Source organism: Lolium rigidum, unplaced genomic scaffold, assembly GCF_022539505.1.
Source record: "Lolium rigidum isolate FL_2022 unplaced genomic scaffold, APGP_CSIRO_Lrig_0.1 contig_20695_1, whole genome shotgun sequence".
Lineage (NCBI taxonomy): Eukaryota > Viridiplantae > Streptophyta > Magnoliopsida > Poales > Poaceae > Lolium > Lolium rigidum.
In genome coordinates this window covers 8,822-21,442 of record NW_025899965.1, presented here as the reverse complement: position 1 = coordinate 21,442, position 12,621 = coordinate 8,822, and the positions used below count along the sequence as shown (strand labels likewise).

At 46.3% G+C, this 12,621-nt stretch overlaps 1 protein-coding gene and 1 pseudogene across 1 annotated transcript; one reads left to right on the top strand and one right to left on the bottom strand.

Annotated features, from left to right (window-relative positions):
* The first annotated feature begins 657 nt into the window (after positions 1-657).
* Positions 658-4,322, top strand: LOC124680607 (annotated as a pseudogene).
* Positions 4,323-9,092: 4,770 nt separating this feature from the next.
* Positions 9,093-12,414, bottom strand: LOC124680606 (glutamate receptor 2.9-like). The gene is made up of 5 exons (XM_047215673.1): positions 12,135-12,414; positions 10,729-12,041; positions 10,328-10,634; positions 9,842-10,251; positions 9,093-9,734 (listed from the first exon to the last, which is right to left on the bottom strand). Exons 1-5 carry the CDS (start codon positions 12,412-12,414, stop codon positions 9,093-9,095), a joined length of 2,952 nt encoding a protein of 983 aa, XP_047071629.1.
* Positions 12,415-12,621: the final 207 nt, after the last annotated feature.

Below are 12,621 nucleotides of genomic sequence, written 5' to 3'. Positions count from 1 at the left end.
TTAGTCTGGGGTCCCCACAGTTAGACTAGAATTGAGTTTAATCTTGAGCTAAGTCTCATCTACCTCTAGGCAGGCCCGAGCTCACAGGAGTGCGGCCTGTGCGGCCGCACAGGGCCCATAATTTTGGGGGCCCCCATATTCTGGTATAGGCCTACACGTGTATGGAGCAGGAAAAAAATCTGACTTGCTTTTGCCTGGCCATGCTCGCTCGTAAATGAAAAAGGCCAGCCTTGTTGGCCTTCCACGCGACCGAAGCAGGCAGCCGTCAGATCGTTCAATACGGGAAGACGCAGCGATCAGAGATGGGAGACGGGTTCTCTGAAGATGCCGACGCCCTGAGTCGCCCCTCGCCCAGTTCGATCGCTTCAAATCTTCAATCTTGCAAAGTGCTGCTAGAGTGCTACTGTGCTAGGTGCGTGGATTATCATTCTCTCATCCCTGCCTGAATCAATCCCTGATTATCTTCCGTTTGCTGGTTGGTGGCTGCTACGGTGTTGTGGCTGCTGCCCTAGCCCCATCTCGATCATCTATTAATTGAATTGTATTGTTCATCTTTTTTTGTAAATAGTCAGACACCATGGGGAAGCATCAATCCGGTCATAAAAACGCCAAAAAAAAGAAAAGGAAGAAGAGTTAATTCAATCTCAAAGAGGGGCCATGGAGAGATTTGTTAAAAGGAAGTCAGAAGTATCTTCGGATAACCAGTCGGTTGATCCTTCTAACCTTGCACTTGCTATTGTTCCTTACAGTGATCCTATAGAAAGTCAAACTGAGACTGAAAATAATGTTGAGGTAGAGGATGATCATATTGATATTAACATGAATACTTCACCGGTTGCGGATGTTGATGATTCCTAATAGCCCGATATATTTGATCCAAGATACTGGGTTTCTCTTGATTGTAAATAAATTGACATTTTAGCACAAAAGGGTCCAAGAAGAGACTTATCAATTAAGAAGGGTCCTAAAGATAGATACTCCAGAAGCTTTTCTGCACTATTCTATACTAGAGATCTATCAAATGGGGAGCAATGTGATAGATATTGGCTTGTCTATTCTAAGGAGCTCAATAGAGTCTTCTGCTTTGGATGGAAAATATTTACAAAAGGGCGTCGAAAAGGTCAGTTGGAAAATGAGGGTTGTAATGATTGGACACATCTCAACACTAGACTAAAAGAGCATGAGACAAGTGTGGATCATGTTTTGAATATGACCAATTGGTATGAGTTGTGTACTAGATTGAAAACACATCAAACTATTGATAAAGCTGGTCAGCGACAACTTGAGAAAGAACAGGACCACTGGAGACAGGTTTTGTTCAGAATTGTTTGTGTTGTGAAATTTCTGGCCAAGCATCATCTAGCCTTTCGTGGTAGTAACAGAAAATTGTATGAAGATAGCAATGGTAATTTCCTGGTTTGATGGAGATGTTGGCTGAATTTGACCCCTGTTACTCAGGAGCATGTTCGTCGTATTACAAATGAAGAAACTCATGCGCATTATCTTGATCATAAAATTCAGAATGAGTTGCTACACTTGCTTGCTTCTTCTATCAGGTATGAAATCATTAAGAAAATAAAGAGTTCAAAGTATTTCTTTGTCATACATGATTGTACCCCTGATGCAAGTCACCAAGACCAAATGTCTTTAATTATAAGATATGTGGATACATCTTCAAAGCATGTTTGCATAGAAGAATCCTTTCTAGGATTTTTAGATGTAAATGATACGACTGGACAAGAACTATTTGATGTGCTATAGAATTAACTAAAGCTTCTTGGTCTTGATATAAATGATGTGCGAGGGCAAGGTTATGATAATGGGTCAATATGAAAGGTAAAAATCAAGGGGTACAAGGGAAACTTTTGAATGTAAATCCTAGAGCTTTCTATTCTGCTTGTCGTTGCCATAGCCTTAACTTGACACTTTGTGATATGGCCAAGACACGTGGTAGAGCTAAAGACTTCTTTGGAATCATCCAACGCATCTATACAATTTTTGTTAATTCTACGAAGAAATGGCATATTTTGAAAGATAACATATCTGGATGGACTCTTAAGGCAGTGTCAGCTACACATTGGGGGAGTCGTGTTGAAAGTGTCAAATCTATTAGATTTCAATGTGCAGATGTGCAAATATTCGAGAGGCTCTATTTCAGGTACATATTCTTTATTATTATTGTTTAACATTGTATTTTATTTTGGCTTTGACTACATCCAACTATAACATTTATTTCCGTTCTTTTATTTCAGGTTTCTGAAACTGATAATGATCCTAAGACAAGCAAAGGAGGCTTTAGGTTTGGCAAAAAATGAACTTGGAGACTATGAATTTATAGTGGCAATAGTCATCTGGTTTAAGGTATTGTCTGTTGTTAGCTTAGTAAGCAAAAGCTTGCAAACTAAGGATATGCTTATTGATGTTGCTATTGAGAAAGTGCAAGGTCTTATGTACTTTTTCGAGGGGTACAGGGAAACTGGTTTCTTAGAGGCATTGGAGAAAGCTAAAGGAATTGCACTTGAGTTGAATATTGATGCAAAATTTTGTGAAAAGCGGGAAATTAAAAGAAAGAATCAGTTTCATTAGAACCCGGATGACACAAATATTGCCACACAGTCTGCGGAGGAATCATTTCGAGTCAACTATTTTATACCTCTTGTTGATCAAGCAATGTCCTCACTCAAAACCAGATTTGAACAATATAAGGGCTACCATAAAATCTTTGGTTTCTTATTTACCTCTGGAAAGTTACAGTCACTGGATGATGCTACCTTGAAATCTTCTTGTGAGAATCTCCAGGTTGCTCTTACAAAATATAAAAAAATTTGATATTGATGCCAATGATCTTTATGTTGAGCTGAAGTTTCTTCGAGAATTCATTCAAGAAAATATGGGGCCAATTGAAGTTTTTAAGAGGCATGATTGTCTTCCCAACGCAAGTATTGCATATAGAGTTTTATTGACCATTCCTGTGACGGTTGCATCAGCAGAACGAAGCTTTTCTAAGTTGAATTTATTGAAGTCATATATGCGTACTATGATGACACAACAAAGACTCAATGATTTGGCGACAATATCACTTGAGAGTGAAATTTTGGAGAAGATTTCTTATGAGGATATCATTGAAGATTTCATTTCAAAGAATCCCAAAAGAATGATGTTATTCAAATAAATATTATGCAACCAGGAGTTGACTAGGTATGATTCTTAATATATCCAATTTTTATGTAAACTATTATGACATAGGTAATATATTTGTTGAATATTTTAAATTTAGTTGTACGATAGAGCCCCGATTTAGAACTTCGCACAAGCCCTGCCTCTAGGAACCCTAATTCCTATGTAATCAAAGCCGCTCTTGTTGAGATTTGGATACTTGTGTGTGAATTTCTAGTGTGTTCCGCTCTCTCTCACACATCTGTGTTCATCTCCATCACCGATCACTCAATCGGAGTTCTACCTCGTGGTCTCTTCCGGGTGATTCTATCGGTGTGGTCAATCGAGCCACGGTAGTGAAATTCGTTTGTATCGGGTTGGTGTGCGTTTGTGTTCTTCGTGTTCATCTCGTTCTTCGTGTGTTCCCCTTTCCCCTCCTCCTCTTTGGGTCAAATTCTTGAGATTGGGCCAAACCCTAGACCCTAGGTCTCATCATTCACTATCCCCCGCAATGCATCCCCCGTCAAGGGAGAATCTCTGGGAAACACCTATCAATCGACAACTGCAAAGATGCATACTAATTAAGTAGACAAACAATATATAGAGCTTCACTTTTTATTTTTATGTAACTCGTTAATTTGAACGGGGCTGTGTGCATCTATGTTATATATATAAAAGTGTGTGTAATGCTTAAATTTAAGTAATAAAACACTCGTTGTACCCCCCCCCCCACTTGAACCCGAGTTCCTCTAATCTACCTCCTCAGAAAGGACCGAGAATCAAGAACCTTGGGAGCCAAGCGAATCACGATGCGTAGAATGTGAGGATTTAGCCGCCCGTCTAGAGTGAATCACGATGGGTAGAGTGTGAGGATTCAGCCACCCGTCTCAAGTATGAGACGTCCTTTGAAATTAGGGAGAATTTCACTTACCGGCACCTGCACCAACTAAGGATGCACATCGTCTTTTAAGCATGACTAGGAAGTGGGCGGCGCGGCGCACGCCGCGCCTGTGGGGTGGTACCGATACCTGTAAGAGGCCTCTGTCTTTGTTAGATTATGCAAGGAGTGCTGAACATAGAAATGGAGTTTTCTGAATTGGTGTTGCAGGCTTGCAGCGATGGCCAATAACGCGACCGTGGTTTCCCTGAGTGTTGTGCAAACCTGAGATATTGCTACCATAAACAGTGAGTTGCTTGCAACTATTTTACAACATATAAGCTGAGTAGTATATATACTTGCAACTATATTAGCTGTTGTTTTACATTGCAAGAAGAAACAACCGGCACTACATTATACAAAACGTAAGGCTGCTCAATTTTTTTTCTATCGACCTGCTCTTCTCTCAGCCAAGCTAAGATCTTGAAACTTGTTGAACTTTGCATACAACTTGTGAAGAGGAGGCTTCCCTTCTCAACTTCGAAGTTGCAGATAAAATTGTAGCCACTCTGTTCCAAAATATGTGCCTTACCAACTTCAAAGCAGGAGTCAGCCTGGACCAGTCATGGTGGAAGACAATTTGGCATGTACATGTACCATCTTTGAAAGAATATCTGGATCTTGAGCAATCCGAGGGACGTCCATATTGTAGTACCATCTTTACATGTAACAGAGATGTTTAATTTACGCACACAGTCACACACTTGGAAATCTTTGATTTTCTACTAAATAAATGACTCGTGAAGAGATAACCCTTTGTCCAGCCTTGACCGATACCATGGGTCAGAAGTTCATCAATTAAATTGTCTAAGTAATCAAAACCATTTGAATAGATAGCGCCTAACCATATTCATAGAATGGAAAAAACCAAATCAGTGAGACATCAACCAAATTTTTCCGACACATATAGTGGTTCCACCGATATCGTTGGCAAAGCCTTACCGGGAATAAGTCGAGGCCGGACAGTGAAACCCCATCTTGCTGCCTACGCATTTGTACGGCTGAAGGTGAAAAATCAGATTATACTCTCAAAAATAGTATGATGGTATCATTGAAATTCACCAGAGAGTAATCATGTCCGTGAAGGAAAATATGGTATATAGGTTATACATTCCCTTCTGATTAGATTTTCTGAGTACTCCGTTGTTGAGTCCGAGAAAACTCATGCTGAAGAATAGCATAAGAAACATGCATAGTGAAATTTAACTGTAAATATTTGAGATGCTGGTGTAAATGATAGAGATGAGTGTGACATGTTTCCCACCAACTTTCCTGCTACCCACACCAAGTGGTAAATACTGGACAGACTGTCAGCAAATTATAAAGCAAGAAAAAACACTCTCTAGAACAGCAAGAAGAAAACTCTATAGATTTTAACCATTGGACGCATTTCATTCGCAAAAAAAAAAGCATTTCTTCAACTTATTTACAGTTTTCTTATTCATATAGAGAGCCAGAAGTGCATATGCAAAAATGCAGTATGCTCACTTTATAAAGTACCTTTTCAGTAGTGCCTAGCTTCCCTGTCAAAATGCATGGCCTGTTAGAAATATTGAGCTCCAGTAGAAGGATGAACCCTTGGCTGTCTGCTTTTTCTTGTTTTTGTGCAATTAGCTGTCTCTGAGTTCTATTGGTGGCCTTGTAAAACTAATTCTTCCCATGATGCCAAAAAGAGGAATAAATAAGAGACAATCTGGGTGTGCTTTCTTTGGAACGGAAGAAATACCACAAGAAGATAAGTAGCAGGGATACCTAGATGCTCATAACAATGGAAAATAAAATATTGTACATAGAGGAAATGATAAATAAGCTGGGAAAATACAGTGTGCCTATAAAAGCAGAAGTAGAACAATTTAAATAGCAGAAAATTGTAGAAGACTACCTCCTGTTCTACAATATTGAAGCCTAACTCATATATATTCTGTCTTGTTTGGTGGTCCCTGTTTTCCCAAATGGGAGCAATACGTGCAAGGATTTTGACCAATGAAGCCTGCATACTTTTCCTCCCTTGACCAATACATAAGTGGAATTCCTTAGTACATATCGGCTATGCAGCAAAGAGTAGGAAGCGGGCAATGAAATCTAGAAGATCTAATTTTTTTGCAGGAAGTGCAGAGATGACAGGGGTAGAACAAAACAGAGAAGTACAGGTCGGCAAACTACATGGCAATGGATGAGGGCTTAACGATTATTACGGAGAACTGAATGACAGGCTACCCTGATTCAACTCTCAAAGTGTAAGCAGCTGGACCTGTATGTACACCAGCTCTGAAATCCCAAGCTAACTTTGCACGAGTCACACATAAACAGTAAAAAGTGAAGAGACTTAGCAAAACAGAACTTACCGGATTCATGTAGCATAGCTCAATATCATGTACGGCACGAGTACTTCCCAAGATTTCAGCTGCAAGTGCGAAATACACATGGTTCAATGTTGGGAACAAACAATGATGATAGCAGAATCGCTGAATAAATATGCAAGCAACTACGAAATCAACAAATTAACTCGGAGAATACCATGCATATACCTACTCTCCAATCTACTGAAATCTATTGGAACTGGAGGGGGAGAGAGATAAAGCAATACCTCACCTGATGCGCTGCCCGTGCTCCACATCATCATCATCCATCTAGTTGCCAAATTCAATATGTCCTGTGCAGAAAAAAAAAATCCCCAAAATTCACAGGAAAAACATGAACTGAAAAGGAGAAGCATGTGCAAGAAAAAGAAGAACGAAAGATTTTGACAGCGGAGAGGAGATCGAGTGGCTTCGCAGCATCCCCATGCTCGTCAGCCGTCCCGCTCTTATAAAAGTGAAGAGACTTAGCAAAACAGAACTTACCGGATTCATGTAGCATAGCTCAATATCATGTACGGCACGAGTACTTCCCAAGATTTCAGCTGCAAGTGCGAAATACACATGGTTCAATGTTGGGAACAAACAATGATGATAGCAGAATCGCTGAATAAATATGCAAGCAACTACGAAATCAACAAATTAACTCGGAGAATACCATGCATATACCTACTCTCCAATCTACTGAAATCTATTGGAACTGGAGGGGGAGAGAGATAAAGCAATACCTCACCTGATGCGCTGCCCGTGCTCCACATCATCATCATCCATCTAGTTGCCAAATTCAATATGTCCTGTGCAGAAAAAAAAATCCCCAAAATTCACAGGAAAAACATGAACTGAAAAGGAGAAGCATGTGCAAGAAAAAGAAGAACGAAAGATTTTGACAGCGGAGAGGAGATCGAGTGGCTTCGCAGCATCCCCATGCTCGTCAGCCGTCCCGCTCTTATCGCCTCGAGGCCATGGTCGACGCGGCCGTCCCCACCGCCGATGTACCCGTTTTTGGGTGAGAGAGAGGATCAGAGGAGACTAAAGAGATAAAATCGAAGGGAAGAGGGAGCGGTCAGTCAGACACGGGCTCCCAGCGGCGTAGCCAGGCGATTGACGGCCTCCTTCCGCCGACGTCGGCAGCCCTCGAGCTGGCTCCCACGCGAGGCGATGCCCCGGCGCGGCTCCTCCAGTACGGCTTCGTGAGGCATCTGGCCGTGATCATGGCAGCGGATGGCGGGACGGAGATGCAGGACTTGGCCCCTGGGTCATCCCTGCCGAGGCGGCGGACGGCCGGACTGGCGAAGGCCCTCAGAGACGCCGGAGAAGCTCCCATGGGGTCTCTTGATGGAGATTGGGAAGGGAAGAAACCAATGGGGAAACTCGTGAGAGACATGGGAAATAACAGGGACAGAGTATGTGGGCCTCCGACGGACACGCTGGTCGATCCCAGAATTTTCTGTTCGTTCGGTGGTGATGGGCCGTAATCACCGCTTCGACCATGTGAAATAAAACACACGATGGACACGCATCAACGGAAAGAACGGGAAATAAAGCTAACGTGGTGATGTCTGATTGGACAAAATTGCTTTGTGAACAGTTACCAAACCGTTATGGTAAGAGCAAACGGGTTCAGCTTTGATATATAGTAAATATGAGTGCCAGGATGTTTCATCTTGGTTAAATACCCAGCCTGATTCTAAGAAGAATTGCGTAAGTACCAAGATAGTCTGGTCGTCGAGTATGAATCAAAACTAATATGTGTTCCTGAGGATTTGAATCCAGGCGTTAGGTTTGTACATCTATTCCCGTAACCACTTGAGCTAGGCTCCTAATTCCAACTATATATACAAGTAGGAGACCACTATTTATCTTCTGGTCACCGCTAAGAACAGAGCAATCAGCAGTCCAAACATGGAGATTTGTACATGCACAAAAAAACTGACATGATCTATCCGGCTACGGCCAGTCTTGCTTGCTCCCTCTTAAGTAGCGGCACGACTCCACACGACTCCACAGAAGACGGAAGTTGGTAATCTAGTGCAGTTGAGATGGAAATGCTTTGGTGCATGCGAAATGGGCCAATATGATATCACAGCCGTTGCATGGCATATGTATGATCATCTGTGGGGTCCGCACATGTGCCTACCCATATGACTATCCATATGAGAAGATTCCCTTCTCTAAATACACTATTAATTGAAAAACAAGCACAACTTTCACGTAACAAATGCAAATGTTTTTGTTTGCATATTTGACTTCTCGGCGACGAACTCTTCGAAATGAGTCTAATATTTAATATTTTACAATATATTCTGTGAACTAGATCTATAGAGTCCTCTATTATTTGCGCATGTAATCCCTATGTCAGGTTCATGTAGTCCTACGAAATGTCATGCTAAATTTATAAAGTCCTTGTTAATTTGTTTATATGGTACATGCACTACTGTCAAGAGTACTGTTGATTTTACACACATGATAGTTGTAGATTCTTCATGTGAGATCGTGTTGAACCGAATCTCGAGAAAGATGAGTAGTACTGTTGATTTTACACACATGACGGTTGTAGATTCTCTTTTTATGTGAGGTCGTGTTGAACCGAATCTCGAGAAAGATGAGAAAGATGAGTAACAACAACCGTTGTGATATCAACTTCACCCCATTTCACATGCACCATCTGCTGGTCGATGTTGAGATGCCGTTGCCATCTCCATAGTCTGAGAGGTCGTTGCCTCTTGGACCCCCTGCTGGGATGAGTTATCCAGTTCTGACAACGGCGAGTCCTCCGGTGAAGAAGCGGCGTTCATCTCCGAGCTGAAACGCACGCTGAACGGACTCGCCCCGCTGCTCCTCGGGCTCTCTCCTGTCCATCTCGGCGTCCGTTTCACGGACTCGCCGACGCTCCTCACGGATTCCTCGTTGTACCTCTTGAAGGTGGGGGACCGGAGGTCCTTGGTGTCAAAGTGCTGCAGCCAGGCGCGTAGCCTCCACAGCGGCACGCTCCCAGAGTCGGCGGTGGCCTCCGCTGCCAGGAGCTCGTGGCGCTCACGGTAGGCGAAGGTGGCTAGGTAGACGAGGAGCATGAAGCTGGAGGCCACGCCGGTTAAGAGGAACAGCCCGCCGAACTTGCGGAAGCTTAGGCTGGATGAAGCGCTGGGGCTGAGGCTGCTCGCGCTCTGGCAGGTAGCTGTATCGCCGAACCATGCCTTCTCAATCTTGGTCATCTTCTCCCCTTCCGCCAACGTCACTATCCCCCGCGACACATCCCCCGTCAAGGGAGAATCTCTGGGAAACACCTGTCAATCGATAACCGCAAAGATGCATGCTAATTAAGCAGACAAACAAGCAGGGATGCCAACCATGCGGTGATCGATTGCATGTTTTTGAACGGTGTTGCACTTACAAATCCGAGGCCGTCGGTCTTGTAGATGGGGCCGACCATCTTGTAGCCTTCGCAGTACTTGGACAAGAAGACCTTCAGGTAGGGGATCTCGTCGAACACCGCTGCGATTCCGCCGTTAGCTGGGCCTCTCGACAGCGCGTCTGCGATCTCATCCTCCGTCTTGTATGTCCTCAGCCTCCGCTCATCGAAGCCCATGCTTACCAGGGAGTCTTTGATGAAGCTTCCCTCCTGGTACCCAATGTCGTGGTGGCGTTTTTGGAGCTCCCTCACGTCGGTGGTCACCGTCGGCAGGAGCTGCTGAACGGTCAGCATCGACGCCAGGCTCGCCGTGTAGCTTGATGTCAGGATCAATACCACGAACACCCATATGATCAACAGAAACCTCGACAGGTTACTCTCTAGCCTCTCCTCTGAAATCGATAAAATTAGATGAAGCCATCATCCAGAAAAACATAGAACAAGGAAGCTAGCTGCGATTAATCCTACTCTGTGAGAAGACGAGTGTTGAGAAGGAGAAGTAGAAGATGAGGCCGAACTGCTGCCACGGCGTGCCCCGGAACTCGGGATTGATCCGGTGCTCAATCACCCACACGACGAATCCGGTGAAGCAAAAGAAGGCGAAGCTGGCAAGCCAGAGGCCTCTGCTCATTGGACTCACGAAGAACCACATGGAGCTCGTCCCCTGCACTGCTACAACCATTGACCACCCCGACTCTGTGAAGGGCATGGTGAAGTCCGCGTCGGCCATCCTGCTTGCCCTGATCGTCACGTCTCCGACGACAATGTCGACTTCCTGCAAGTGTAACAATCAATTAACTACATATCCACCTTTTGAAATCGGTTGACGGTGGGGTGGTAGTTTTGTTGTCATGGTAAATGGTACTGACCTGATCTCGCACCATGTCCACAAGCTTGGTATAAGAGTTGGAGCTAACATTTTGTGGCACGTACTGGTAGCTGACTGGATAGGGCAAATTCTTCATTACCTCGTCGAACACGTCGATGCAGTAGCCCGTGATCTTTGTCTCGCCGGTTGTCAAGTTCTCTGAGACGTCCACGAACTGCTTGAACCCGCGCTTCACCGGGACGGCAACTCTAAGCATCCGCCCGTTTGGCGACACGGTCCAGCCTTTCGGAATGGACCGTGGCTCGCCTGGCCAGAGGATCTGCTTCAGCTTCAGCGCCTTGGAGCTGTCAGGGTTCAGATCTTGCGAGATCCCGGACTCCGGCGTCCAGAACCCGACCGTCCTGGCTCCTTTGCCGATGATGTTCATCACCTCGTACGCCTGCAGCTGGAGCTGCCCGTCTACCAGCTTGAACTTGCCGGCTATCCCGTCGAACGTCGTGGCGAGCACGGCCTTGAGGAGCGTTGCTCCGGTGGCCGACACCCCGAGCCGGTCCAAGTCTGTCAGTGCCGTGCCCTGCTGAGGTGTCTGGAACGCCGGGCTGGGGACACCGGCCGCCTCCACGGCCGAGGCGATTGCCCATGCCGTGTCGTACGACCAGAGCCTCATCAAGGTTGAGTCCACGACATCCGCGTCGCTCGGGTTCTCCAGACGTGACCTCTCCCTAAGCCGTGCCGAGAAGTTCTTGACGTCGTCCGTCAGTTCCACGTAAGGCTGAAGGCTGACGACGCCTTGCATAGCGTCGACGTCCTCGGGGCTGAGCCTGTCCATGAAGCCGCCGACGCCATCCGTGGCGACCCAGACGTACTCCTCGGACATCATGCCGGCCTTCTTCGCCCGGCGGAAGACCCGCGCGGCGAGAGGATACAGCATGTGCACCACGAACACGCGGGTGGGCATCGCCATCAGGCGGTAGAGCACCGCGTCGATGCGGGCGTCGTCCGCCTCGCTCGGCACGGACGCGCGGTCCATGATCTTGGTGCTGACGCCCTGGAGCGCGTCGGCGAGCGCCGGAAGGATGCCGGCTCCGTACGGCGAGTCCTCGTACAGGACGGCCGCGGCGCGCCAGTTGAAGGCGCCGAGGACGGCGGCGACGGGCGCCGTCTGGAAGGAGTCGTTGGCGGTGGTGCGCACAAAGAAAGGCGTCTGCGCCGCGGACAGCTCCGGGGAGGTGGCGGAGTAGGATAGGACGGGGACGTGGGCTCGGTCGCCGATGCGGGACACGAACTCGGCCTCGGCCGAGGTTGGAGGACCGATGATGGCCTGCACCTGCGCGTTCTTGATCAGGTCCACCGCTGCTTCAACAGTAAGTTCAGTAACATGCCGCGCTCTGAAGAACACAATTCAACTAGTTATAAACGAGCGGAGCGGGCGGCGATTAAGCTTACCAGCAGAAGCGGCGCGAAGAACGTCCCCTGCAGAGTCCCTGAAATGGAGCTCCACCCTCGTTGCCGAGCTGGGGTGCGCGGCGTAGTAGTCCTCCACCGCCATCCTAATGCCGGTCCGCCGCCTGTGCCCAACCGGCGACGTCAAGTCCAGGATGACGCCGACACGGACCTGCGACGGCGCGTTCTGCGCGGTGGACACCTGGACCTGGTACGAAATCAGCGCAGCCAATAGGACGACAAGGAAGAAAGAAGAGCGTGGATGCAGCAGGTGCTTCGCCATCTCTCTCGCTCGCTGCATGTACCGAGAGCACCAGACAGCCAACGCCATGTCAGTGCACTGCAGTGAGCTCTACCGCCGCATGGTATTTATAAACGGCTTCAGTTCAGGGCCGCGCCGTCACACATCGATCAAAGAATCGTCTACTACTAAGAGATGCCGTACGAGCGTCGTCAAAAAAACTAATCTGCTGCAGCGTCAGCGTGTACG